We start from the raw sequence: 27,209 nt of genomic DNA on the forward strand, positions 1-27,209 counted from the left end.
GGCCGGGAGTGATCTCTTCCCATCTGGGTTTTATCTCCACAAGGAGTTCCAGGCTGTGCAGGAGTGAATGGTCATGCTCTGTCAAATCTAGGATTTGACCTTTAATAATTTTCAAACTTGAATTCAAAATTCTGAAGGAAAAAAAATTAAAAATTGTAAAAAAAAAACACGAAATAAAACAACCAGTTGTGATTCTCACAAGCAAGACGCTGGGGGTGGGGATTTCTCTAAAGTGCTTCCAGTTCTCCCCAGAGCTGCAGACTTCCTAGTGACCACTTCTTTGTCCATAACCAGTAAATTCTCAGTATCTAAAGCTGGGTCCCTTTGCACACACTGACAGAAGTGAAGAGTTTAAGGGTTGAATCATGGAATCGTTTAGGTTGGGAAAGACCTTGAAGGATCACCAAGTCCAACCATTAACCCAACTTTACCAAGTCCACTGCTTACCCATGTCCCTCAGCACCACGTCTACAGGACTTCTAAACACTACTAGGGATGGTGACTCCACCACATCCCTGGGCAGCCTGGTCCAGTGCTTGACAACCCTTTCTGTGAATATATTTCTCCTAATATCCAACCTGAATCTCCCCTGGTACAACTTGAGGCTGTTTCCTCTTGTATTGTTTGTTACTTGTGAGAGGAGACCATCACTTGCCCCTCCACAACCTCCTTTCAGCTGCAAAACTTCCGTTGAGAGCTGCAAAAGGCTCCAGGCTGTGGGTGGGGGGTTTGCTGTGAGTCTTTAATGCTGGAATATCCTTGAGTTTTCCAAGTTCTGCTCATTCCTAGAAGCCACAGCCCAGCTGAGCTTGCCCTGCTTGTGTTCTCCAGGTAAAGTTTCGGTCCCCGTGTCCTCCCGCGAGCCCTACATGTGTGCTCAGTGTAAGACTGACTTCACCTGCCGCTGGAGGGAGGAGAAGAACGGGACCATCATGTGTGAAACCTGCATGACATCCAACCAGAAGAAGGCCTTGAAAGCTGAGCACACCAACCGGCTGAAGGCCGCCTTCGTCAAAGCCCTGCAGCAGGAGCAGGAGATCGAGCAGAGGATCCTGCAGCAAACCTCCTCTCCTGGGCAGACCAAGGCAGACCCCATCGTGCAGCACCACTCGCTCAAGCAGGTGAGGCTCCCTCCAGGTCCTGGTGACAAGGGACGAGTGTGAAACTGAGGCATGACCTTCATAGAATCGTAGGATGGAATGGTCTGGGTTGGATTGGGACCTTAAAGATCATCTAGTTTCAACCCCCCTGCATGGGCAGGGACACCTCCCACCAGAGTGGCTTCCCAGTTCAGGAGACACTGCTGGAGAGTCCAGCACAGGATAACAAAGATGACTGGGGGATGAGAGCACCTCCCTGGTGAGGAAAGGCTGAGGGATCTGGGACTGTTCAGCCTGGAGAAGAGGAGGCTGAGGGGAGACCTTATTAATGTCTCTTAAGTGTCCAAGGGTGGGTGCAGAGAGGATGGATCCAGACTCTGCTCAGTAGCTCCCAGTGACAGGATGAGGGGCAACGGGCACAAGCTGGAACATGGGAAGTTCCACTGAAATATGAGAAGAAACTTCTCTACTATGAGGGTGATGGAGCCCTGGGACAGGCTGCCCGGGGAGGCTGTGGAGTCTCCTTCTCTGGAGACAATCCAACCCCTCCTGGATGCAGCCCTGGGAAATGTGCTCCAGGGGATCCTGCTTTAGCAGGGGGACTGGTTGATCACCAGAGGTCCCTTCCAATCCTGACCATTCCTTGGTTCCATCTGACCCTCTGCTCTCTTGCCAGACTTCCAGCCAGATGTCCCGAGGTCCTGGAGGTGCCCGGGGGGTGTTGCACCCCTTCAGCCAGTCCCCCAAGCTGCAGAACACCTCGTCTGCTGCAGCCCTGGGCAGCCGGCCGGGGAAGCACACGGAGAGACCCGGCAGCAAGGGCAGCGCGGCCGCCTGGAAGAAGACTCCCATCAATACAGGTGGGCTCCTCTCTCAGGTCTCTTCAGCTGCTCTCTGCCCAACTGTCCTAGCTCTGAGGATGCTTTCCCTTTGACACTTCCTGCATGGAAGCCCCAAGGTGCTGCACTCAGGATTGTTGGCTCTGGGTTTCAAGGTGGTTTGTTGGCTCGTGGAAAAAGGGGCAGTCGGGTGGTGCTGCCAAACCCCTGTTTTGGTGCTGCCAACCCCTGCTTCACACACTTAAAACCAGGGGCACTGCCAGGCTGTTCAGGAGGGGTCTCTGCAGGCCCTCCCAGGCTGCACGAGCTGGTCAGGAATTTCTGAGAGTTGAATTCAGGCGTTTCAGCGTGGCTGGTGTTTTCTCTTTGCTGGGGGCGACGTACAGGCAAGAGATGGTTTTGCTCTGAGGGCCCTAGTGTGCACTCCCAGCCTTCCTCAGGACTGGCAGTAACTAAAGCTGTTGCTTTCAACAGATGGAAATTAGAAATTCTAATCTTTCTTTTATATAAAAGAACGTGACTCAAGAAGAGTCATTTGTTTTTGCAATGATAATTAGGATCTCCTGGAAAGAAACACTGTAGCAACTAGCTCTTTTGTGATCTACTTTCTTGCCTGGTACTGAATGGATTTCATCTTATTTTTGTTACTCCTGACAGCTTAATTTCTCATTTAAAATGTGATTTCAATGCAGAGAGTTCTGGCCTGCCCAGATCTTCATTCCTGGTACAAAATCCTGCTCCTGTTGGTTCAGATAACTGATGTTCTGCAGGTCTCTGGCCTTGGCAGCCAATAGTGCTTACTTAGATGATCTGTTTTCATGTGGGTGGCACATTTTGTGTCTCAGGTTTGTATCACACTGTGACCTGTGTCCCCTCTGCTCTCTTCTGTGTCCCCAGGGGGGGCTCTGCCCTTCGTCAGCCCTGGTTTAGCTGTGCACAAGTCCTCCTCAGCCGTCGACCGCCAGCGCGAGTATCTCCTGGATATGATTCCCCCACGGTCCATCCCACAGTCTGCCACGTGGAAATAATGCAGAGGAGCCCAGAGGAAGACTTTCCTGTCTCTGCCATCCTTTTTATACCACATTACAGTGGAATCTGCTTTAATCCCAGCTGGATATGCCCCAGGCTTTATAGGATGCAAGAAGACCACTCCTCATCCCATCGAGTGCTGCTGTCCCTGCTATGAGAAAATGACACCACGTGGGTGGGAAAGACTTGAGCTCATTTGGTTCAGATTCTGATGATTTGACTGATGATGAAGGCTGTCAGGGAAGGGGAAGAATCCTTTTTCTCTCTCTTTTTTTTTTTTTTGTGTTGTTTTGTTTTGTTTGCTTTATGTATTTAGTTTGGATGGTTGGTTGTTTTATTTTTTGGCACCAGCACAAAAGGAGGGACTGAACGACTCTGCCTTTGGGTTCCTTATTCATAGCTCCCCGTGCAGCAGGAACGTGGTGTTCCCTGGGGATGGATGTCACTGCAAGGAGAGAGAGGAATTTCAACCCCATCCTGCAGATGCATTTAGTGAGCCGAGTTCATGTTTGCTTTTCTTCCCTGCCCCTCCTCCAGCCAGGAAGGCAGTTCTACAGATCATAATGTTTCCAAATCTTCTGATGATGATGAGCTAATGATAAATAAGTGCAAACTCAAAATTCCAGTTGAGTATGTTTTGTTTTTCTTCCTAAGGGACTGGCTGCCACCAAAACTTGTCTGGTAGGTGGGAACCAGTGCAGGAGTCTCTCACTTTTGTTGGATTCTGTTTGGAATAGACTTTGAACTGTTGGTAGTCTGAAAACCTAATTTCCTGAATAGACAAACACCTTTGTTCAGTCTTTCTAATTCAGCGAAGAGCAGTTGGGCCTTTCATATGTTCCCAGAGACTTTAAAAGTTGAAACTGTTTTTGATTATTTTCTTTTTTGGAGGGTTTTTGTTGTTGTTGTTGTTGTTGTTTTGAGCAATTTTGCTCAAAAAAAAAAAAAAAAGGAAAAAAAAAAGAAAAAAGGAAAAAAAAAAAAAGGAAAAAAAAAGTAGGGATTCCAGAAGCTGCACGCAATCAGAGGGGGGGGAATTGCAGGGAGCAGAGGAGGAGGGGGAGGCTCCTTCCTCTGCTCATTCCTGCTGGGAAGGGCTGGTCCCCGTGCTGCTCCTTGCCGTGGTGGCCCTGGTGACAATGCCAGCACGTGCTGGGGGCAGGACTGCCCACCTTGATCCCTCTCCAGCTCCGTTCTTCCAGGCATCCCGAGCATGCTCCTCTGTCCATCACTTGTTTCCCTCTTGACAGAGCTTTAGGTGACCCTGCTTTAAGGACAGCTCTCCAAGTGGTTTTAAATGTTTTGGGAATTCCACGAGTTTCAACCCAAACCCATCAGGTCCAGTTTTGGTTTGTTCCTTTCTTGTCACCTTCCCTGTGCTTCTCCCAAATTACAAGTTGAATTCAAGTGGCAGAAATATGCCTTACTACTTATGTTGCATATCAGTGCTGGAAGTAGTGCTGATAAGAATTATTTGCAAAATTATATATATATATCTATATATCTATATATAAAAGAAAAGGGGGGGGGAGGGGAGAGGGGTTACTGTTCAGCCCATGCTGAATCTATTTTCTTAGCAGTTGCTGTTAGATCCAACACCAACCCAAGAACTGGGCAGGGTTGTTCCCCCTTCAGATCTAACTTGAATAGTGACACAAAAAACTCCTTCATTTGAGCCCCTCTTCCATTGTGTGAATATCAGTATTTAGATACTTTAAAAAAAAAAACCCAAACCTGTTCAGTAGTCTAGAAACTCCCTAGTTTTGCAACTGTATAAAGCCCTAGAACTTCAATTTGACTTTGGTTTTGTTTGTTTGTTTGTTTTTACAAATGTACATGAAGAAAATGGGGATGAGAGGAATGGGTCTGAGTTCTGTCACTGTTCTTTTCATTCCAGGATTTCGGGTTGGGAGATGGGAGAGACACTGAAGTGCATTTTAGTTTTGCACTTTGAAATGTTACGAGAAAGTTTCTGTTCCTTTTCCTGCGTGGAGTTTTTTGGGTTGTTTTTTTTGTTTGGTTGGTGTTTCCCCCCCCCCCCCCCCTCTCCTGACAAATCCCTGGATTCTCTTGGCATTGATGCCAGTGGCTGGTGCTGTTGCATCACTGGGCATTTGTTTAAAAAGAACAAGCAAAACTTCTCAAACTAAAATTCAAATCTGACTGTTTTTGGGAAACCTGCACAACTTCACCCTCTTTCTTCCCAGTGCAGCTTTAGCTTCAGCTGATGCTGGGAGGAAAAAATAAAGGGGAATGGAAAGAGGGGCAGAAATATTAAACTTGCCTGTTCTAAAAGCCATGTCAAAACCTTTTTGGACACCAGCAGTTCTGTGCAGCAGCTTGGGAATTTTTATTTCAGCCCAGAGGGCAGGAGAGATGTAAAATAAGCCTTAAAATCATTGAGAAGACTTATTTTAAGGTTTGGACCTGAAAATACAGATGAGTATACAAATGTTGCTCCCCCAGCAGTGCTGGACCACGACCTGTTCTCCTTTAATGTAGAATAAAACCCCACAAACGTTATCCTAGATGTTGGGATGGGATTATTTTGGAGGCTTTGTCAGTGAAGAGGAAATCTTACAGAGATATTTGCCTGTTGGGATTCAAACCAGTTTTGACATGGGTTTTAACCTGTGGTTCTTGGAGCTTTGCAGGGAACTTTGGGGTTTTATTTATTTAGAGAAATGCACCAGGAAAAGACTGAAGTTGTATCCATGTGTTAAATGCCAGATTTGCTTCTTCCTTCCTAGTTAAAAACTTCATACTCAGTTAAGTAGTGTTGACCTGGGCTAGTTAAGGACCCGTGCTGGGTTTATGTAGATAGTTGTTCAAACACTTGCTGCAGTCTTTCCAAATCTCCTCCTGCCCTTCTGTTCATTCCCCTTCTCGCAGGGAAAAAAGGAAAGAGACCCGAAAAACCCCACAGACAAGCAGAGGAACTCAGTTAGGTGGAATAGCCACGGGAGGGTGTTCCAGCCTGATGGTGAAATCCTTTGGGAATCGTGAAGGAGGGAGGGGGGAGGGTTAGATGTGCTTTGGAGAACAGGATCCTTGGTTCATCCCTCCCGTTGGGAATTCCCGCCTCCGTAAGGGCTACGGATCTGCCGCGGAGCTGCCCACGCTCACCTCCCCAGCCTGCTCCTGGGAAACAAACACAAAAAAACCCAACAAAACACCACAAAACCAACCGTTTTACTTCGAGCTCCCTCAGAACCAGAGACTGGAGGTGCTGCTCCACAGCCCGGCCTGGCCAGCGGTTGCATCCAGGTGGAGTATCCGGCCTCGTGTCCCGTTCCCCCCAGACCCTCCACTGCTTCGCTGCAAACTGCTGCATGAGCTGGTTTGACATTGCTGGGGTGCTGCTTGCTTCCCCCCTCTCCTGGGGAGAGGGTTAGAGCAGCCTTGGTTCTTTGCAAGCCATATAACCTTTCTTGGAGACCTTGCGACGGCAAGATTTTATAATCCAGTAATAATGACTTTATTGTACTTAGATTTTAGCAACTTGTGAAATAAACCCCGGATTTTCATTTGAAACCCGTGTTGCAATTTGGGAGCTTGTGTGGTGGCCTGGTTTCTGTTTTTTTAATTGTTATTTTGGTACTTTCCATTTTGTTTTTATGGCCTAATTTATTCTCTGTGTGACTGGGGGGTGTTGGCAAAGGGTCAGTTCTTCACTCAGGCACACGAGGAGTTGCCTGGTGGAACCTTTTTGTTTTCATAGCACAGTCGACTTGGGGGGTGTTTCCAGCTGGTGGAGAAGGTGACTTTGCTAAGTTTTGTATTCTAGGGGTTCTTGGATCGGGGCATCTCGGCTGTAACAGTGAGGAAGACTCTTGGTTAACCTTAAATTCAGGATCATTTGGGTTGGTTTTTTTATCGTTGTCATTTTAGGGCAACGTTAATTCTGAATCCTGAGACTTAATTGTGACTCCTTTTTTTGGCTCACTAAGGAAAAAACAAAACAACTTGACCAAAGGACAAACCAGGATGGAAAACTGGGGGGGGAGAGGGGGGAGATTGGGCTGAAGGAATTAGGAGAGCAGAGCAAGCTGAGGCAGGTCTCATCAAAACCCCCCTTATTGAGCTCATTTCTCACCTTCTCCTTTGGGAAGGAGCACAGAAGCATTTTTTTAAAACAATGAATATATAAATATATATATATATATATAAAAAGCAAAAAGACCTCAAGGAACCACAGGAGTGTTTGTCTGCTGAAGGCAGAGCTCTGTACATTGCATTTAGTGAGATAATTTGCATTGTGCTTTTTTTTTTAATTAAAAAAAAAACAAAACAAACACAAAACAGGGGAAAAAAGAAACATTTATAATCACCTACCACAGGAGTTTAACAGGAACGTGACGCCAGGGCAGGGTTTTGTCACTTGTATTTATTGTGACTCTAAATCTTTGATAATAAAACAAAAATTAAAAAAAAAAAAAGAAGAAGAAGAAGAATTTCCCACCAAAACCTGAGAGTCTCAGTGGTGGAAGGATCTGAAACTGAGAACTGTAAATTGTGTTGTGAGGGATTTTTAGTATTTGGATGAGAATAAAGAAATGGACAAACTCTTGGCTCTGCCTCTTCTTTCCTGTCCCCTCCCAGGATTCCCCAGGGATGGGACGTGGGTTGTTGTGGGTGAAGGTGGGAACAGCTCCTTTTGGAAGCGAAAAACCTGGATTTGGGACTGCAAGAGGTGACAGGAGGGGAGGAGAGTCCTGCAGGTCCCAGAGGGGCAGAGCCACCTCCCTCCAGGAGATGGGAACACAGCTACTGCTCAGCAACAGCCCGAGTAATTAATTGCCTTAATAACGATCATTGGGGTAAGGATTTCTGCTCCTAAGGATGTGGTGGTTTATTTCAAAAGAAACGTGTCAGGCAGAGCAGGTAATGACTTCTGAAAAACAAAACAACTCTTCTGTGTCCCTTTTTTTTTAAGTCAGGCTTGAGAGCAGAAGAGGGCCTGGGACATCAGCCCTTGGAAGCTCTTCCTGGTGGCATCAGGGTCCTGTGGAAAAGGCTGGAATCTGGAGCCTGTGAAGTCTGCACCTAAAATTAGCACTTGGGGCTGAGCCTCCTGCTCTAACTGTAGGTCTGTGGGTGGATGATGAGCCACGAAAAACCAGCTCTGCCCCTCGGGGAGCTGGGCTGGATGGAGCTGGTGGATGGGAACTCCCAAGGCTTTGAGGTGACAGCCCTGGAGAAGGGAAACCTGGGGTCTGTGGTTCAGGTGGTACGTGGAAACCTCCTCCCATGTGCTTCTTCCCCCTTCCATGCAGAAATAATCCTGCTCATCCAAGCCCCAGCCCCAGCACTTGGTTCTGCACCCATTGAATGAGCCTCAGGGACTTGTCCCCCCCTGCTCTGGAGACCCCAGCCCCACTTGTGTCCCATCCTTTCTGTGATCCAGCTCTGCCTGGAGTGGGTGCTGCTTGGTACCTGCTTCACTCCAGGCCCCCTTCTCCAGGGAAATCAGGATGCAGGGGGATTAAACCCCCCATGGATGTAAGACCCCAACTCACAGCAGCCCCTCTTCCCTGGGCTTGTTTCCTTACTTCAAGGAACATTCATCCCAGCAGTTCCCGTGTTGCAGGGCTGCTCCTGCCAGATCCCCACTGCTTTCCCAGCTTCTGGCAATGAACAGGACACGTGAACCATCCTGGGACACGTTTGCCTGGAGCTGGTGGCCTGGCAGGGCTTTGGCCTCAGTTTTCCCTGGGGATGGAGACTTGGGGGGGGGAGGGTCTCAGGGTCCTGAAAAGCCCCCAGACCTAATGGGAGTGAAATGTGGAAATTTGGCTTCTGAGGTGGAAGCAGCTGGGGGCTTTGGGCGGGGAGGGGAGGGGGGGTCTCCTTGCAAAGGAGCTGACAGATCTCTCCTGCTGTTCTTCTCCCCTCACCACCAGGCTGGATCCAGCAGAAAAAAAAACAACAACCCAGGTAAGAGCTCAGCACTCCAGGTGTGCTTCCCGTGAGGATCAGGGGTCACCCCCGGGTTTCACCCCCGTCTCTGCCTCCAGTGGAGGCAGGAGGAGGAACTGGGCGGCTGCTCCTTCCCCCACCAGGGTCTTGGCCCGCGTTTTTCACGCAGTTCTCCTGCAAGTCCAGTTCCCGTGGGATGATGTGGTGCCGGGATTCTCCTGTCGAAGCTGGAGGAGCCGCAGCAGCCGCGGAGGAGGAGCCCAGCTCAGGAGCCTTCCCCGCATCCCGCGAGGACCCCGGGGGCTCATCCTTCCCGGTGTCCTCCCTGTCCCGCTCACCCTGGGGGGCTTGGCCCGTGTCCCCCCCACCCCAGGCTGCCCCTTCTCCCCCAGGACCCCAATGTCCCCCCTCCCCGTGGCTTTGGCTGCACCATCTGCAAAGTTATTACAGCCCTGCGGGAGCCGGGGGATTAAAGGCACCGATTAGAGCTTAAGACAAGAGTGACCTTGATCTGAGGCCTCCGGGGGCTTATGGAGGGGGGGGGGCGTGCAGGGAAAAGCCATCCCGGGGCTGTGGGGGGGTCCCCACCCTGCTCCAGCCCCCGGGCACAGCTGGGACCTGTGGGGCTGGGGGGTTTGCAGCAGGGAAAGGGGGGTGCTGGTGTGGAGCAGAGCTGGGGGCGAGGGGTGGGTGAGGGGCTGGGGAGGGGGGGACACGCTGCCCGGGGGCTGTGCTGGGTGGGTGTGGGTGCTCGTGGCAGCCTGAGCTCACTGCACACTTGTTGTTGGGGGCAGGATGTTAGTGCAGCCCTCACCGGGGGCTGTTTGGTGCATGGAGCTGTTGGAGAGGGGCCAGAGGAGGCCACGGAGATGATGGGAGGGCTGGAGCAGCTCTGGGGACAGGCTGGGAGAGTTGGGGTGTTCAGCCTGGAGAGAAGGCTCCAGGGAGACCTTAGAGCACCTTCCAGTGCCTGAAGGGGCTCCAGGAAAGCTGGGGAGGGGCTTGGGACAAGGGCAGGGAGGGAGAGGACAAGGGGGGATGGGTTAAAACTGAATGAGGGAGATTGAGGTGAGACATGAGGAGGGAATTCTGGAGTGTGAGGGTGGTGAGAGCCTGGCCCAGGTTGCCCAGGGAAGCTGTGGCTGCCCCATCCCTGGCAGTGTTGAAGGGCAGGTTGGATGGGGCTTGGAGCAGCCTGGGCTGCTGGGAGGTGTCCCTGCCCATGCAGGGGGTTGGAACCTGATGGTCTTTAAAGTCCCTCCAACCCAAACCCCTCCATGACTCTGTGACTCCCCGTTTGCAAGCGCGGGCAGGTTTCTGGGTGCATTTCTGCGACGGCGCCCGCTCGCCGGTGCCGCGGGGCGCACAGTGCCGGGAGCGCCCGGTACCGGCCGTGCCCGGGGGGGGGGGGGGGGCGGTTCGGAGCTGCCGCAGGCTCGGGCGCGGTGCGGGTCCCGGTCCCGGTGCGGGTCCCGGTGGGTCGGGCCCCCCCCCCCCCCAGCGCTGCCCCTTTAAGGCGCGGCGGGGAGCGCGGCGGGTCACGTGGTCCCGGCCTCCCGGCGGAAGTGACGTGTCGCGGCCGCCGTGATGGCGGCGCCGAAGGTGAAGCAGGACATGGCCCCGCCGGGCGGGTACGGACCCATCGACTACAAGCGGCACCTGCCGCGCCGCGGCCTCTCAGGTGGGCGGGGAGCGGGCCCCGCGGGGCGGCAGGGCCGGGCCGGGCCCCCCTCCCGGCGCCGCCGCTCAGCCGCTCCGTCCCCGCAGGGTACAGCCTGTTCGCGCTCGGTGTCGGCAGCCTCCTGCTGGGGTACTACACCCTCATCAAGTGGAACCGGGAGCGCAGGTGCAGCCCACCCCCCGCGGCTCCCCGCGGCCCCGTCCCGGGATTCCCCGCCCGCCCCCGCTTCCTCCGCGCCCCCCGCGGCTCCTGCCCCGGGGACTCCCCGGCTCTGGCACCTCGTTCTGTCCCTCGGGACGGTCCTCCCGGCTCCCCCCTCCCCGGCTCCCCCCTCCCCGGCTCCCCCCTCCCCGGCTCCCCCCTCCCCGGCTCCCCCCTCCCCGGCTCCCCCCTCCCCGGCTCCCCCCTCCCCGGCTCCCTCTGTCTCCTCCCCGGGATTTGCCTTCCCCGCATCCCCCGCCCCGGGACCCCCCCCCCCCCGGTTCCCGGGACCCCCCCGTTGCCCCCCGGAGCTCAGTGCCCCCCTCCCGGCGCAGGCGGCTGCTCATCGAGGACCTGGAGGCTCGGATCGCGCTGATGCCGCTGCTGCAGGCGGAGTCGGACCGCAGGTAGCGGGGGGGGCGGGACGGGACGGACACGGGGGGGGGTCCTGCCGGAGCCCCGGCCCCGGGCTCAGCCGCCCCCTCTCCCGCAGGACCCTCCGCATCCTGCGGCAGAACCTGGACGAGGAGGCCAAGATCATGAAGGATGTTCCTGGCTGGAAGGTTTGTGATTCCCGAGGTGGGGGGGGGGGGGATGAGGGGCGGGGTCTTGCCCCTCGGTGATTCCCAGCACCGCCCAGTCTGAACCAGTCATCCCGCTGGGTCCGGGTCCTTCTTGGAACGCTCAGATGAAGAAGCACCCCCGGGGGGGGGTGGGAGGCTGGTGGCTCTGAGCCCTCCCCGGGTGGGACACCCCCCCTGAGCCCTGCTCCTGCCCCCCGCCCAGGTGGGTGAATCCCTGTTCCACACCGACCGCTGGGTCCCCCCGACCCTGGATGAGCTTTATTACCTGCGCCCCTCCAGCGAGATGGACAACGAGAAGTTTGGGCTGCAGTTCTACGTCTGAGGCACCGGGGGGACCCCCGGGGGACACCGGAGTGATGCCAGAGTGGCACTGGCGCCGTGGGGGGGGGGCGGTGGGGGGGCGGTGGGAACTGTTCTAGAGTCTGTTATTAAACCCCCCCCGCCCCGGATCCGCCGTGTCCTGCGTGTTCCTCGGCAGCTCCGTATCCCCCCCGTGGGAAATGCAGCTTCTCCCGGGCTGTTCCCTGCAATTCCCGGCTCCTGCGGGTCCCTGGATCCCATCTCTGGCTCCCGGGTCCAGGGGGCAGCGTGGGATGGGCTGTGGGAAGTGCCCGGGGGGGGGGGGCATGGCAGAGCCAGGCCCTGTTCCCGCTGTCCTGAGGGGCCAGGGACCCCCCCAGGGCCCTCCCTGTCACCCCTGGAGCAGGGAATTGTCCCTTCGTGTCACCATCGGGGTCTGGCAGGGGTTGGGGGGTGGGTGTTGGGGTCAGCCTGGGGTTTGGAGGGGGAGAAATGGGGGTCTGGCTGGGGCTTGGGGGGGCAGTGGGGGTCTGGCAGTTGGTGTTTGTGTCAGGGTCTGGCAGGGGTTTGGGGGGAGGGGGCCGGGGCCTGGGGGGGCAGCCCCACAGTCACTGGTGCCACAGATGTGGCTTTCGGGGGGGGGGGCGGGGGAGGTAGAAAAACGCCGATTTGGGGTATTTGAGGTGTTCCCGTTGCTCGGAAGGGGGAGGAGCCCCCGCCGTGGGAGGGGGTGTCTGCCCCCCTCACCCCCTGGCAGCACCGCCCGCGGGGCGGGGGCCGGTGCGGTGCTCCCGGGGGGGCCGGGCGGGGCGGGGCGGGGGCAACCGGAGCCGCCTCCCCCCGGGCGGCACCGCGGAGCTCCGGGGGGGCCGAACCGCCGCCGCTCCCACCCGGCTCCGCCGCTGCCCGGTCCCGCTGCCCGGGATGAGCTCCGCGCCCGGCGCCCCCCGGTACCTCAGGTGAGTCCGGGACCCCCCCCGCCAGGCCCCGGGGAGCCCCCCCCGAGCCTCGGGGAGTGGGGCTGGTACCTAAATAGCCTCGGTTGCCAGAGCAACTGCATCCCGGGTCTCCATGGCTGCGGCGGGGATGGCTCCGGGAGAGGCAGGGAGCGGAGCGGCGGGATCCCGGTCCCGGGAAGGGTCGGTCCCAACCCCCCCGCCCCGGCGGGCACCGGAGGCACCGGCCCTGCCCGGCACCGGGGTCGCCCCTTCCCCGGGGGATCCCGCAACCGAGCGGTGCTGGAGAGGGATGAGCGGTGGGCAGGGAGCCGGGATGAGGAGCTGGGATACGGGAGAAGGGGGGACACGGAGCCGGGATGAGGAGCCGAGTTGGAAACGGGTTGACAAGGAACTGGGATGTGGAGCCGGGATTTGGAGGGGGCACACAGAGCTGGGACGGAGAGAGGGGGACACGGAGCCGGGATGAGGATCTGGGAAGCAGAACCGGGATGCAGAGCCCGAGGGACCCCGCTCCTGAGGCCGGGGCATGGGAGGGGACACAGGGCACAGCTCTTGAGCTCCTCTTCCCTCGGCTCCTCTTCCTCCTGCTCCTCGCAAGGGTTGAACTGGGTGGGACTGGGCTCTGCTGGGTGTCCCTGGGGGTCTGAGGGGTTTCTCCCCCAGAAGCAGCCGTTCCCCCTACCGTGTCTCCAAACCGGTGGCAAAGCCAAACTGGGGTGACCCAGGAGGGGGGGTCTGGTAGCAAACGTGAACCCCGGAGCGTTTCGGGGGGGGACACGCTGCTCCCGGGTGGTCAGAGAGCCAGGACCCCGGGAGCCCCCACGGGGACGGTGCCAGGAGAGCAGGAGCCAGCCCGGGCCGGGGCCCAGGATTCCCTGCCAGGAGCGATTACGGACAATGTTCTCCCCTGGAGCAGACGTGGGGAGTTTTGTCAGAGCCGGAACGTGCCTTTTGTCCGGTGACAACAACACAGCTGCTCTGCAGCGGCCCGGGAGGGGGAGGGGGGGGGTGGATTTGGCCCCTTGTCCCCTCCGTGTGCCCACAGGATCCTGCTGTGGGGCTGGGGCCGGGCTGGGACTCACTAGAGGGCACCAAAGGATTTGGGATGGGATGGGATGAATGCGATGACAAGGGATGGGATGGAATGGTTGGGATGGGATGGCAAAGGACAGGATGAGATGGTTGGGATAGGATAGGATGAACCTTTCCTGGGGATCTGCCAGGACCACCAGAGCACTGGGGGGCTGTGGGGTCTTCCAGGACACGAAGGGGGGACCAAGGGGTCTATGCATCAGCCAGGACAGCCAGAGGAGGTGGGTCCATGGGGTCTGCCAGCATGGCCAAGGAATGGGGTCTGCAGGGGCTGTGGGATGTGCTGGAGCCACCAGAGTGTGGCAGGTCTATGGGTTTGTCTGGACACCCAGGGAACCGTGTGGTACAGGGGGCTCTGGGGGCTGCCAGGACACCCAGGGGATGTGGCTGGTCCATTGGGCCACCCCACAACCAGGGACCTGGCAGGAACCTGGCCCTGTAACCCTTGAAGCTGCCGGGGCCGGTGGCACCCCACTGTTCCCACACATGGCAGGGGGGCAGGGGGTCCCCTCCCCACTTCCAAGACGGAGCAAGGTGTGAGTGTGCACCCCCAAAACAAGAACAGGCTTCGGGGGCACCCCAGCTCCCCTGCTGGACTGCAGGTTCCCCCCCGCCCCCGAGCTGCTGAGACCCCGACTCTGGCCTCTCCCAGGAGCCAGATTTCTCCATCCCTTCCAGCCCGAGCGCGGCGGCCCCGGCACAGGCTGTTCCCATGGCGCAGGTGAGCCAACAGATGGGAACAATTATCCTCCCATTCGGAGGCTCCGGGCCCTGCCAGCGCCGGGGCTCGGCAGCAAAGGAACAACCGCAGCATTGTTGGATTTTGTGGAGCAGCCCGGGGACGCTGCCAGGGCTGTGCCTCGCACGAAATGCAGCCCCGGGCCTCCCCCCCCGCCCCCCGCTGCGGGATGGGCCCCCCCAAAATGCCAGCCCTGCACATCCTGAACCCTGAGCTGCTTCCTGTGCCCACCCCGAGCCCTGTGAGACCCCAGCCCTCTCACCCAGCACCCCTGAGCATCCCCTGCCCTGCTCCCTGGCGATGGAGCAGGGGGTCCCGAGGGGTGCCAGGGGTGGGGGGGACATCCTCATCCTCACTGCCATCCTCTCCTCCCGCAGCAAGGAGGAGGCAGAGGCCATGGAGAAGGAGCTGCTGGAGGATTATCGGTTTGGGCGGCAGCAGCTGATCGAGATCTGGGGACAGGCTTGTGCCGTGGCTGTGACCAAGGTGAGGTGGCCAGGTGGGGACAACCCACGGGTGTCGGGGACACCCCTCTGTGGTCAGGGACACCCCACCAGGGCTGGGGGCTTCACTGCCAGCCACTCTCCCACCCTCCTTTTGTCCCCCTGTTTGGCTTTTCCCACCCTGAGCCGTAGTCTCTGTCCTGCCCCACAGATCAAGGCATGGGGACAGGGGACACCCAGGGCTGGTGGCAGAGTGATGCTCTGCCCATCCTAGCCCTGCAGCCTCTCCCTGGGTGGGTGTTTGTTTGTGGGGTTTTTTTTTGCATTCCTGAGCCCCCCTTTCATCATTTCACCCTGGGCTCACCCTCCTCAGGATGGGGATGCTCAGCCCTTCCACTGCCTGCCCCCATGGCTGGTGTGGGAAGGAGGGTGCTGGGAGGGGTCCCCATGCCCTGGCAATGCTCGGACCCCCGAGTGCTGGTGCTGGATGGGAGGAGGAGGAGGCAGCGTGGGCGAGCAGAGGTGCAGTATCAAGGGCAGCTTTGTCACTCAGAGCCCGGCTCAGCTTTTCCATGTGAGGTGTCCGGGCTGTGCTCTGCCCTCCCCTCCTCTGAGGGCAGAGGAGTTGCCTGAGGAGGGGAAATATTTGGGTGTCTCTGAATCCCAGGGCTGGCCCCGGCCCCACAGCATGGGGCTGCCCACCCCCCCAGGGACCCCACATATCACAGCATCCGTGGGTCCAGCACTTGACCCAGCTGGGGAGACCCGGGCTGAGCACCCTCCTGGTGGGGCTGAGCACCCTCCTGGTGGGGCTGAGCCAGGCAGAGCATCCACAGACCCCCAGCTGGGGCATCTCCCACTCAGCCAGTGTCCCCAGCACTGTTCCCTTCAGGCACGTCCCTGGGAGCCCCAGGGTGCTGGGACAGGGCCAGGACCAGCCAAGTGTGGCTTTGTCCCTTTGTCCCACGCCCCGACCAGCCGGCCGTGCCGCTCAGGTCGCTGGCAGCTGGATGGGACCAGGAGCCAGGCTCCTGGAGCAGGAAAAAATCCGTCAAGGGATAAACAGACCCTCCCTGTGCCGGCTGCTGGAATGTGGAGCGTGTGGCCGCCTCCCTGCAGGCTGGCCCGGAGCCCCAGCCCAGACATCGACCTCAACACACCTTGGGCATCATCACCAGCCCACCCTGGGCACTGTTGTCACCTTGCCATGGGCATCATCCTCATCCTATCATAGGATTCATCCTCATCTTACCAGGGCAATCATATCATTGTCATCATGCCATGGTCACCATCCTCATCCCACCATGGGCATCATCCTCATCCTACCAGGACCATCATCTTCATCCCACCACGGGTATCATCTTCATCCCACTACAGGTCCCATCCTGGGCACCATTCCCACCCCACGACCCACCCAGCAGCAGATCCCCACCACGGGTCCATTTCCTCCCCCCGCAAACCCAGGTCCCCCTGCCCCATCCCCAGTTCTGGGTGCCATCCCTGGGGCTGACCCAGGTGGGGACAGGGCTTGGTGGCCGTGCCATGTCCCCGTGTCCTCCGGGCAGGCCTTCCCACTGCCGTCCCTGCCGCGGAAGCAGCCCACGGTGCTGGTGGTTTGCGGCCCGGCGCAGAACGGGGCCATCGGGCTGGTGTGTGCCCGGCACCTGCGGATCTTTGTAGGTATCTTCCTCCCCTCCTGCTCCTCCTCCTCCTCCTCCCGGGGTGATGCCGGGCTCCACCGCCCCCTGCCCTCTCTCCACACCGCAGGACTACGAGCCCACCATCTTCTACCCCAAACGCTCCCCGGATCCCCTGCACCGGGATTTCACCACGCAGTGTGAGAAGATGGACATCCCCTTCCTCTCCTACCTCCCCACCGAGGTGAGACCCCCCCCACCACCACCACGGCCTCCTTCCCCCCAGGGCTGCCGCCGCTCTCACCGGCTGACGTGGTTGAGTTTATTATTCCCTACTTTATTTCCCCCCCTTCCTCCCCCGCCCCCGGCTCTGCTGGGAGCTCCGGGGATGCCATGAAATCCAGCGGCGGCCGCCGCGGCCCCGCCAGCCACAGGCTCTGTTGTTATTGGCCACACCGGGCTCTGGGCGGGAGGAATGTGACCCCAAAGCCTTGCCCTGGCCCCCCCCTCGTCCGTCCTCCCCCTTCCCCTCAGCTGGAAGGGGAGGGGGAGGTGGGATTTTTGGCAGTAGGTGCTGGGTGAGGCTATTTATGCCAGAAAATGGGATCCCCGCGGTGGGTTGGGTGCCGGTCCCACGATGGGGGGGGCGGGGGGGGTTGGCAGGGGGACCCACCGCCCACCGTGTGTGTGTGTGTGTCCCCCCCAGGTCCAGCTGATCAACGACGCCTACAACGCGGTGGTGGACGCGGTGCTGGGAGCCGAGGCAGAGGTGGGCGAGGGGCGGGGGCCCTGTGCCCCCATCCTGGCCACCCTCAAGAACATCCGCATCCCCATCATCAGCTTGGATGTGCCCTCAGGTCTGGTATTGCACTCAGCGCCCCCCCGCCCCCCGAGGCAGGATGGGACCCCCCCCCTCCCGGGCAGCTCCCCCCTATCTCTCTGCTCCCCACACCCCAAGCTTGTCACCCTGCCCAGCGTGGTGTCACCCTGGGCTCGGTGCCTGGGTGACTGGGAGTCCCCGCTGTGCCCTCCCAGGGTGGGGACAACCCTGGGGACCCCCCCCCCGCTCTGCCGGCTCCCCCCCCTTGCCTCCAAGCCTGGCAGCATCCCTGCCGGGAGCCGGGGCTGGCAGCCGCTCCCTGCGGATGCGTTCAGGGCATCCACGGTAAATAACAAACTCCCTGAACTGAGACATGATGTAATTTGAAAACACCCGGGTGTCTGGTGGCCGGGCCTGGAATTGCCATCACGTCCCCCCGCCCCCCCGCGCCGCGTCCCACCCACACCCCACACCCCCCCTCGGCACCGCAGGAGCAAACAGGAGCTCTCGGCACGGCCCCCGGTGAATCCTCACCAAGAAAAACCCTTCCTGGTGCCAGGATGTGACCGGAGCCGGGCAGGGTGGCGGTGCCAGAGCGGGGAGGGACACCCCCCTATCCCCATCCTCCTCCTGCCCCATTTTCCCCCCGTCCCACCCCATTCCCACCACCCCAAAGCATCCTCCACTGCCTTTTGGGCACCCCCTGACCCCCCCTCCTTTGTGTCTTGCAGGATGCAGGGTAGTGATGCTGGGATGGGGGACACGCCCCCCTCCCCATCCTCCCCCTGCCCCATTTCCTCCCCCCCCCGCCCCATCCCCACCACCCCCCAGCATCCTCCACCACCTATGGAACACCATGTCCCCTGTAACCCCCCCCCCAACCCCCTCCTCCTGTCTTGTAGGGGGGTGATGCCAGGGGGGAGGGGGACACACCCCTTGTCCCCCTGCCTCATCCTCCCCCTGCCCCATCCCCACCACCCCCCAGCACCCTCCCCTGCCTCTGGGCCACCATGTCCCCTGCATCCTCCCCACCCTGACCTCCTCTTGTCTTGCAGGGTGGGAGGTGGAGGCTGGTGGCAGTGGTGGTGGCATCAGCCCCGAGGTGCTGGTGTCCCTGTCAGCCCCCAAGCAGTGCGCCCGCCGCTTCCTGGGCCGCCAGCACTTCGTGGCCGGGCGCTTCCTCCCCTACGACCTGCAGAAGAAGTTTGAGCTCAACCCACCCCAGTACCCTGGCACCGAGTGTGTGGTGGCCCTGCCAGCCCCCCGGGAATAAAGCTCTTGGTGGCTCTTCCTTGGGGTCAATGTCTGCCTGGGGACATGGGGACAGTGGCCTCCCAGCAGGGCGTGGGCTGGGGGCTTGTGCTGGGACTCGGTTCCACCTGCTCTTGGGGACCTGGTGTGACTTCCTCTATTGTCTGTCTCATGGGGACACGGGCAGCTGCTGGGGTCCCGTGAGTGGCTGCAGGGTCTGGTGGTGGCTGCAGGGTCCTCCTTGCTGCTGCACCCCCCCCCCCTTAGCTTGAAACCCTTAAATGCGCCTGAAAAGTCCCCTATTATAGGATGTTTAATTAACAGTGATGAGCCACCCCTGGGGACTGTCCCAAGCTGTCCCAGGATGTTCTTGACCCCATAATAGCCCTGGGAGCTGCCACCCTCCCCTCCACACACCCCCCCCCCCGCCCCCGCAGGTGCCACTGGAGTTTTAGGGAATGCAGGAATGTGCTGGGATTTCCACCAGCTGGGCTGTGGGAGACGGCTTTGATTTGGGGGAGACCCCGTGTGTGTCCCCACCACCCCCCCCCTTGCACCCATGCTGCAGCAATGCTGCCTGCCTTGCCTCCCGCAGCCCCAGAGGGCAGTCGGGGCCATGTGTGCACCGAGCTGTGCCCGGCCTCAGCTCCACCTCGGCACAGGGACACGAATGGCTCCAGCACAGCCGTGTGGGGCAGGTCACAGCACGGGTGACCCCGGCCCCACCAGCCCCCCATGCCCCAGAGCACGGGGTGCCAGGGCAGTGCTGGCACCCTGACCTGGCCACAGGAGCTCCGAGTTTGGCCTCACTTGCCTTTTTTCTTCCCCCCCCCCCCCCTCCCCGCCTTCCCTCCTCTCCACATTCCCAAGCGCATCCAATTTTAGCAGCTTTACAAAAACAAAACCCTCAAGTTTCCCGGGCTGGAGCGTGCAGCCCGGCCGCGGGGAGGGATCCTCCTTCCCACTTTCCTCCTGACACGGAGCCAGCGCCGCCGGGCCCGGGTGCCAGGATCGCTGCTGCCTGCGAGGGGGAAAGGGCTCATATATAGACCCAGGGCGCCGCCGCGCTCGCAGTCACCGGCAGCCGCGCCGGCAACCATGGGGGAGCTGGCACTGGCCCTCCTGGCCCTGGCCACCCTGCACGGTGCTGGGGCTACAGGTAAGGCTGGCTCTGGTGTGGAACCACGGGGGCGGGGGGTCATCCCTGCCCTCCTGGGGGGCTGCGGGGCAGGATGGGGATGGGGCTGAGTGCTTGCCAGATGTGTGCTGGAGCCAGATGTGTGCTGGAGCCAGATGTGTGCTGGGGTCATGGATGCTCCAGGGTCATGGATGGTCCCTCTGGCACTTCCCTCTGGCACCTGGAGGACGTGCTGGTGAGGCTCAGGGCAGTTTTGCCCACCCTGTGTCACCAGGGGGACAGGGACGTGCCCGGTGCCGTGTCCCCACCAGCTCTGTCTGCTCCGGATGGTTGAGCACCTGCGGGAAGCTCCGGCTGGTTCGGCCACCCCGGCTGCTCCGTGGGGTTAACTCCCATGGGACATGGCTCGGTGGGAGCTGAGTGGGGGGCACCCTCCCACACAGCGAGCCCCCCTGGGCTGACCACTTCCCAGCTGTGGTTTAACAGCCCAATTTCCTGCTGGCTCCTGGGTTGGCTCGCTGTGATGCCGGGTTTGTTCCATAGCCCCAGCACAGCAGGTGTGTGGGTGGGCACCCTGGCTGCTCTCCCTGTCCCTTGTGCCCCCCCCGGGGCTGAGCTCACCCCGGGGCAGCCGGGAGCTGGTTGGGCAGCATTTCAAGGCGTGCAGCCCGTGGACGTGGCGCAGGGCCCAGCACGGCCGGACTCGCCACGCGGCACCAGCCTCAGCTGCCCCTCGGCCCGTCCCCCAGAGGCTGCAGCCTGTCCTGGGCCACCCCGGGTGGTGTCACCCCCAGCCTGGCCCCAGGGAGTCGATAAATCCTGCCCAGACCCCCTTCCCTGGGTGGTGATGGGGGGCTCAGGGTGGGTGGGGGTTCCACAACCCTGCTGGGACAGGGGTCCATCCCAGATCTGGCTGAGCTTTGCGGCAGAATGTTGGTTCCCCTGGCTCGTCGAGTGTCCTGGTGCCCTGGGGAGGGGGTGGCAGGGTGCTGGGTGGTCCCACCCTCTGGTCTCCCCCTAGAGCCCCTGGAGAACGACTCAGAGCCGGGAAAGGGCAGCACTGCGGGGAAGCCCTGGAAAGAGGAGCCCAGCCTGGCAGAGCTTGACCTGGACACGGCAGGTATGGCCATCCCCAAACCCCCACTGGACACCGTGTCACCCAGCCAGGACACCCCAAAGGGGCTGTGCCAGGTGATGCCCACCATGCCAACCCAAGAGGTGCCACCATCCCCCCCACAGCAGTGTCCCCAAGGCTCTCCCAGTGCCCTCTACCCCTTTCCATGATGCCTTCAATGTCCCCAAGCTGTCCCCAGTGCCGGTAGCAGCCCGGGATGGGGGGGGGGTGCTGTTCCCCACTGGTGCACTGAAGGTTTGCTCCATCCCAGGTGGAGGAGCTGAGTGGACGTCGTGGTTCAACATCGACCACCCCGGGGGGGACGGGGACTACGAGAGCCTGGACGCCATTCGCTTCTACTACCGCGGGCGCGTCTGCGCGCGGCCGGTGGCCGTGCAGGCCCGGACCACCGAGTGGGAGCTGCCTGAGGAGGTGGGCGAGGTGGTGCACGTCAGCCCCAAGAAAGGCTTTCGCTGCATCAACAAGGAGCAGCCGCGAGGCAAGACCTGCTCCAACTACCACATCCGATTCCTCTGCCCGCTGGGTGAGTTCCTGGCCCCACCACCTCCCCGCTGGCAACTTGGTGGTGGTTCTGTACCCGTTTCTCCCTCATCACACACACCCCCCCCCCCCTTACACACACACCACATCCTGCTGGAGCTGCAGCTCCACCAAACCCCTTCCCAGCTCCAGCCCTCACCCCTTGGGTGCACCAACGCTGAGCATCATCTCAGCAGCTAACATGCCACCCCAAGGGGATGGGTGTGGGTGATGTGTCCCCAGTTAACACCTTCCCCACCTTCCCAGAGCACATCTACTGGTCACACTGGTCCTCCTGGAGCCCCTGCTCACGCCGTGCCTGCGGCAGCTCCGGCACCCAAACCCGCACCCGCCGATGTGTCAACGCCCGCCTGGGAGCTGCCCTGGCGGAGTTCAAGTGCAAGGGCAAAGCCACCGAGCGCCGGCCATGCAGTGCTGACCCCTGCCCAGGTAAGAGCCCCAGCACCAGTCCTGCTGACTCTCCTGGTCCTCAAGAACAATCGGAAGCACAAGGGAACAGCAGGAGCCGTGTTGGCGCGGGGACAACCACCATGTGCCAATGACTGTTGGCGTGCGGTGGTTGCCCCCGCGCCAACACGGCAGCTCACCAGGCACAGCGTCACCATGGTGGGTTTGGTGGGAGCCCGATGCCCACCCGGCGTTCTCCCCACACACAGAGTCAGCATGGATGGAGTGGGGGTCCTGGGGTCCCTGTTCCCGCAGCTGTGGCAGCGCCGGGAAGCGGATCCGGCGCCGGAGCTGCAAGAAAAGCAAGAAGTTGCCGTGCGCTGGCCGCCCCACTGAGGTGCAGAAATGTCCCCCCTCGCCCTGCCCAGGTACCTTCCCTAGGGGGTGTGGGGACACAGACCATCCCCCCCTCACCCTGGTGCCCCCCACCCACGCGGTTCTGCTGCCGATGGTGGGGTCTGAGCGCCGTGCCCCTCGCAGCCTGCCCCGGCCACACGCTGCAGGGCTCCGTGGTGTCTGTCACCGGCGTGGCACTGCCAGATGCCAGCATCTACCTGGAGGGTCGCCCACCGGTGCTACTGGCCCGCAGTGACGCCCGGGGGGTCTTCACAGCAGAGGGGCTGTGCCTGGATGCTGCCACCAACGTCAGCGTCCACCGCGAGGGCTTCGCCTCAGCACTGGCACCCGTTGTCACCAATGGGTCCGGCGTGGCGGTGGCACACGTGAGGATGGAGAGGCTGGGTGAGCATCACAGGGTGGGGGGGACCACGATGGGCACCCTGAAGGATGGGGGGGGATCCCCATCTGGGGGGCTGTTGTGGGACAGGGTTTGTTGCACTCTCAGCCACCTTCCTCCCCTGCAGAGAAGCCCTACATGGTGCTGCACCCCACGGCCAAGGTGCGGGTGGCCGGGCAGGAGGTGACATTCTGCTGCAAGGCCAAGGGCACCCCCGTGCCCAAGAAGTACTATTGGTGAGCGGAATGCCGGGATGGGGGATGGGGGGGAACCATCAAATTCCAGAATCCCAGACTGGTTTGGGTTGGAAGGGACCCGGAAGATCATCTTGTTCTGACCCCCTGCCTGGGCAGGGACACCTCCCACCAGCCCAGGTTGCTCCAAGCCCCATCCAACCTGCCCTTCAACACTGCCAGGGATGGGGCAGCCACAGCTTCCCTGGGCAACCTGGGCCAGGGTCTCACCACCCTCTCAGCAAAGGATTTCTTCTTAATATCCTATCTAAATCTCCCTCTTCCAGTTTTAATCCATCCCCCTTGTCCTCTCCCTCCCTACCCTTGCCCCAAGTCCCTCCCCAGCTTTCCTGGAGCCCCTTCAGGCACTGGAAGGTGCTCTAAGGTCTCCCTGGAGCCTTCTCTTCTCCAGGCTGAACACCCCAACTCTCCCAGCCTGGCTCCCAGAGCAGAGCTGCTCCAGCCTTGGCTGAGCCCGTCCCCATCCCCACAGGTACCACAATGGGACGCTGCTGGAGAGGGGTTTGCCACGCTCAGGTGGCCGCCTGGTGCTGCGGGGGCTGGTGCCAGAGCAGGCTGGGACCTACCACTGCAAGGCCAGCACCGAGGCGGGCGCCATCCGCTCGGCACCGGCGCAGCTCACCGTGCTGGGTGAGGAGGGGACGGGCTCCCTCGGCCGCAGCCTCACCCCAGCACGGGGTGTGAACTTGGGTGGGTCACCCTAACCCCCCGTGTCCCCCTCTGTGTCCCCAAAGCCCAGGGCCAGCAGAGCTGCAAGCCGGAGCCTGAGCCCAGCCTGGTGGAGCTGCCCAGCGAGTGCCCGCAGGACGCCGCCGGCTCCCGGTACTACAACGTGGGCCGGTGCCCGCCCGCCCCGTGCACTGGGGGCCCCCGGGAGCTGTCGGGGTGCGGGGCGGAGGCCGGGCGCTGCTGCGGGGTGCGGAGGATGGAGATGAGGGAGATCCCCTGCGCCGGCTCCCTGCTGCCCATCAAGGTGGTGGCCGAGTGCGGCTGCGGGCCCTGCGCCCAGCCCCGCATCCTGGTGCAGGGCCGGGTGACGGCAGCTGACACGGGCGAGCCCCTGCGCTTCGGGCAGATCTTCCTGGGCGGGAGGAAGGTCGGCTTCACCGGCTACAAGGGCTCCTTCACCATCGAGGTGCCACCGGACACACAGCGCTTGGTGGCTCGCTTCGTGGACCGGCAGCAGAAGTTCCTGGATGCCGTCAAGGTCCTGCCCTTCGACCGCCGTGGCGGAACCATCTACCAGGAGGTTAAGGTGCTGCGGAAGAAGGAACCGGTGGACCTGGATGGCAGCCGGAGCAACGCCATCCCACTGGGAGAGGAGAGCGGGCGGGAGCCCATCGCCGAGCTCGTCCTTCCTGCCGGCGCCTTCCTCCGTCCCTCCGGGGAGGTCTTCAAGGGCACGGTCAAAGCCAGTGTCACCTTCCTGGACCCCAGGGACATGACGACGGCCAGTGCTGCCTCCAGTGACCTCAGCTTTGCCAACACCGAGGGGGAGATCGTCCCCCTGAGGACCTATGGCATGTTTGCTGTGGATTTCCGGGAAGGGGAGAGCAGGGCGGCGCTGCAGACGGGGCCCGTGGAGGTGCGGATGGACACTGGGCAGGTCTGGATGCCAGAGCACCTGCAGAAGATGAAGTTGTGGTCCTTGAACCCTGAAACTGGCTTGTGGGAGGAGGAGGGGGTCCTCAGCCCTGCCGGGGGGAGCCGGGGGAAGAGGGAGGAGAGGACCTTCCTGGTGGGGAACCTGGAGATCCGGGAGCGGCGCCTCTTCAACCTGGACGTGCCGGAGGACCGCCGCTGCTTCGTCAAGGTCAGGGCCTACAGCAACGAGAAGTTCAACCCCTACGAGCAGCTGGAAGGGGTGGTCATCAGCCTCATCAACCTGGAGCCCCAGCCTGGCTATCCCTCCAACCCTCGGGCCTGGGGTCGTTTCGACAGCGTGGTGACGGGTCCCAACGGTGCCTGCCTGCCCGCTTTCTGTGACAGCCAGCGCCCCGACGCCTACTCGGCCTACGTCACGGCCACAATGGGTGGGGAGGAGCTGGAAGCTGTAGCCTCCAGCCCCAAACTCAACCCCAACGCCGTTGGGGTGTCCCAACCCTACCTGGGCAAGCTGGGCTACCGCCGGTCAGACCACGATGACCCCAACTTGAAGAAGACAGCTTTCCAAATCAATGTGGCCAAGCCTGACCCCAACAATGTTGACGAGACCAACGGTCCCATCTACTCGTATCGCAGCCTCGAGGAGTGCGAGGAGGCGCCGGTCAGTGCCAACCACCTCCGCTTCTACCGCGTGGAGGTGGACAAGTACGAGTACAATGTGGTGCCCTTCAAAGAGAGCGACCTGACCTCCTGGACCGGTGACTACCTCTCGTGGTGGCCCAATCCTCAGGAGTTCAGAGCTTGTTTCATCAAGGTGCAGATCGAAGGGCCGCAGGAGTACATGGTGAGGTCCCGAAACGTGGGCGGCAGCCACCCCCGCACCCGGGGGCAGCTCTACGGGCTGCGTGACGCCCGTAGCGTACAGGACCCGCTGCTGGAGAGCACCTCGGGGGCCTGCGTGGAGTTCAAGTGCAGCGGGATGCTCTTCGACCAGAGCCTGGTGGATCGCACCTTGGTCTCCATCATCCCCCAGGGCAGCTGCCGCCGCACGGCCGTCAACAGCCTCCTCCGGGAGTACCTGAACCGGCACCCGCCGGTGGCCGAGAACAACCACACGGCCGCCTTCACCATGTTGGCCCCGGTGGACCCGTTGGGTCACAACTACGGCATCTACACGGTGACGGACCAGAACCCGCGGCTGGCCAAGGAGATCGCCATCGGCCGCTGCTTCGACGGCACCTCCGACGGCTTCTCGCGGGAGATGAGGGCGGACGCGGGCACGGCCGTCACCTTCACCTGCCAGGAGCGGCCGGCAGGGCGGGAGAGCTTCTTCCAGCGGCTGCTGACGGCGCCAGCCGAGGCGCTGGCCGAGATCCGCCGGGAGATGGGGGCTGGCGAGCTGCGCCGCGCCCCCCCCGACGTCATGGACTTTGCCTCCGGTGCCCAAGCCCCCCGCCCCACGGCCACCCGCCGGACCCCCAGCAGCCGGCAGAGGCCGGGCCAGATTCGGGGGCAGCTGTAAGCACTGCAGACCCCCCCCCTCCCAACGACGCCCCCTCCCCGGCTCAGCTCTGCCCTCCCTTCCCCCCCCCTCTCGCTTTTCCTCGCACTCATTTATAACCACCGAGGTGGGGGGACACACACGGGACACGTGGAGTGGGACCCTCCCGCCATGACCCCGCGGGGCAGAGGGGCAGGGGATCTACCAGGACGTGAGGAGGGGGGCACCAGTGGGAGGCCCCTGCTGGCCTGGCCAGCAACCCCCTCCCCGACCCTCCGGTGCTGCCCCTGCCCTCGCCCCCAGCCCCACGCGGGGCAGCTCTTGGTGCTCAGCCCCGGGACCGCAGCACTGGTGGTGCCGGTGGAGGGGCTGCGGCCCCCCCGGGGGTTATTTAAATAAACTAGAATAAAAGAGGGGGTGGAAGAGCATGGGGGAAGGGGCTGGGGTGGGGAGGGGTCTCCTGCCCAGCACTGGGGGTCCTGTGTGCCTGTGCTGGGACTGGTGCAAGCCCAGGGTGCTGGGACCACCCTCTGCATCCCTGCCCAGCACTCCGCCAGGAAACGGGGGGGGTCTTTTTTGGGGAAAAAAAAGCAAAGATGGGGATTAAAAACCCTCCAGCAGGGTGAGGTAGCAACAGTCTGGCCCTGGTGACAGAACTCTGGCTGTGGTGACAGCATTCCAGCCGTGGGGACAGGTCTCCAGCTGGGCTCGGTGACATGTCTGGGACACTGGGCTTGGTCCCTACAACCTTCACCCACCCTGCTGCCAACACCTACTTTGCCTTTGAGGAGTGTTTTGTTCCAACTGTACCTTTATCCCAGGCAAAAAAAAAAAAAATCCCAAAAAAGGCATTTCTTGACCCAACCTCCCTCCATCCCCCCCCCCTCAGCACGGGGACCCCCCCCAGCTCCTGGGGTGCTCCAGGGCTGGATGTGACCCGGTGGTCCTGGCACCCGCGCCTGCCCAGGGCACGTGAGGATTTGTACATTATTTATTATGAAATATACCGTTGTGTCTACACCCACCTGGCTGATGGGCTTCTCCTGGGGGGGGCAGGGGGAGCTCAGACTTATGTACCCCCCCCCCCATACCAGATCCCAGCCCCATCTCCTCCCGCCCTGCACGGTAACACCGTCCCAGCAGCTCCTGTTTGCCTTGGGCCCAGTTCAGGCTGTTGGCAATGGTGTGGGGGGGACCAGTGCCAGCGTCCCGTGGATGGGGGACGTGGCAGCCTGGGGGGGGGCCATCCAGCTTGGCAG

At 60.8% G+C, this 27,209-nt stretch overlaps 4 protein-coding genes across 12 annotated transcripts in view; all 4 read left to right on the forward strand.

The window, feature by feature from the left end:
• GATAD2A (GATA zinc finger domain containing 2A) overlaps positions 1 to 4,829 on the forward strand; it is a 59,761-nt gene extending 54,932 nt beyond the window's left edge. For all 8 annotated transcript variants that reach the window (XM_051639438.1, XM_051639436.1, XM_051639439.1 and 5 more), the window contains 3 exons: positions 832 to 1,121; positions 1,777 to 1,960; positions 2,837 to 4,829. In XM_051639438.1, the coding sequence (XP_051495398.1) occupies positions 832 to 1,121; positions 1,777 to 1,960; positions 2,837 to 2,967 (605 nt within the window). In that variant the 3' untranslated portion in view covers positions 2,968 to 4,829. The remainder of the gene's footprint in view (positions 1 to 831; positions 1,122 to 1,776; positions 1,961 to 2,836) is intronic.
• Positions 4,830 to 10,440: 5,611 nt separating this feature from the next.
• Positions 10,441 to 11,802, forward strand: NDUFA13 (NADH:ubiquinone oxidoreductase subunit A13). The gene is made up of 5 exons (XM_051639538.1): positions 10,441 to 10,568; positions 10,655 to 10,733; positions 11,105 to 11,176; positions 11,263 to 11,332; positions 11,556 to 11,802. The coding sequence occupies exons 1-5, from the start codon at positions 10,475 to 10,477 to the stop codon at positions 11,673 to 11,675; spliced, it is 435 nt and encodes a 144-aa protein (XP_051495498.1). The 5' UTR covers positions 10,441 to 10,474; the 3' UTR covers positions 11,676 to 11,802.
• A 2,820-nt stretch (positions 11,803 to 14,622) lies between these two features.
• YJEFN3 (YjeF N-terminal domain containing 3) lies at positions 14,623 to 18,622 on the forward strand. Of its 2 annotated transcripts, XM_051639516.1 has the most exons (5): positions 14,623 to 14,929; positions 16,452 to 16,562; positions 16,654 to 16,767; positions 17,230 to 17,380; positions 18,399 to 18,622. In XM_051639516.1, the coding sequence occupies exons 1-5, from the start codon at positions 14,744 to 14,746 to the stop codon at positions 18,614 to 18,616; spliced, it is 780 nt and encodes a 259-aa protein (XP_051495476.1). In that variant the 5' UTR covers positions 14,623 to 14,743; the 3' UTR covers positions 18,617 to 18,622. The 2 variants fall into 2 exon arrangements, with proteins under 2 accessions (XP_051495476.1, XP_051495477.1); XM_051639517.1 differs by lacking the exon at positions 16,452 to 16,562.
• A 1,070-nt stretch (positions 18,623 to 19,692) lies between these two features.
• On the forward strand, positions 19,693 to 25,971 carry CILP2 (cartilage intermediate layer protein 2). The gene is made up of 9 exons (XM_051639983.1): positions 19,693 to 19,753; positions 20,754 to 20,852; positions 21,118 to 21,390; positions 21,654 to 21,836; positions 22,064 to 22,222; positions 22,335 to 22,595; positions 22,718 to 22,826; positions 23,317 to 23,474; positions 23,579 to 25,971. Exons 1-9 carry the CDS (start codon positions 19,693 to 19,695, stop codon positions 25,969 to 25,971), a joined length of 3,696 nt encoding a protein of 1,231 aa, XP_051495943.1.
• Positions 25,972 to 27,209: the final 1,238 nt, after the last annotated feature.

Source organism: Apus apus, chromosome 24 (genome assembly GCF_020740795.1).
Source record: "Apus apus isolate bApuApu2 chromosome 24, bApuApu2.pri.cur, whole genome shotgun sequence".
In the NCBI taxonomy this organism is placed as follows: Eukaryota; Metazoa; Chordata; class Aves; order Apodiformes; family Apodidae; genus Apus; species Apus apus.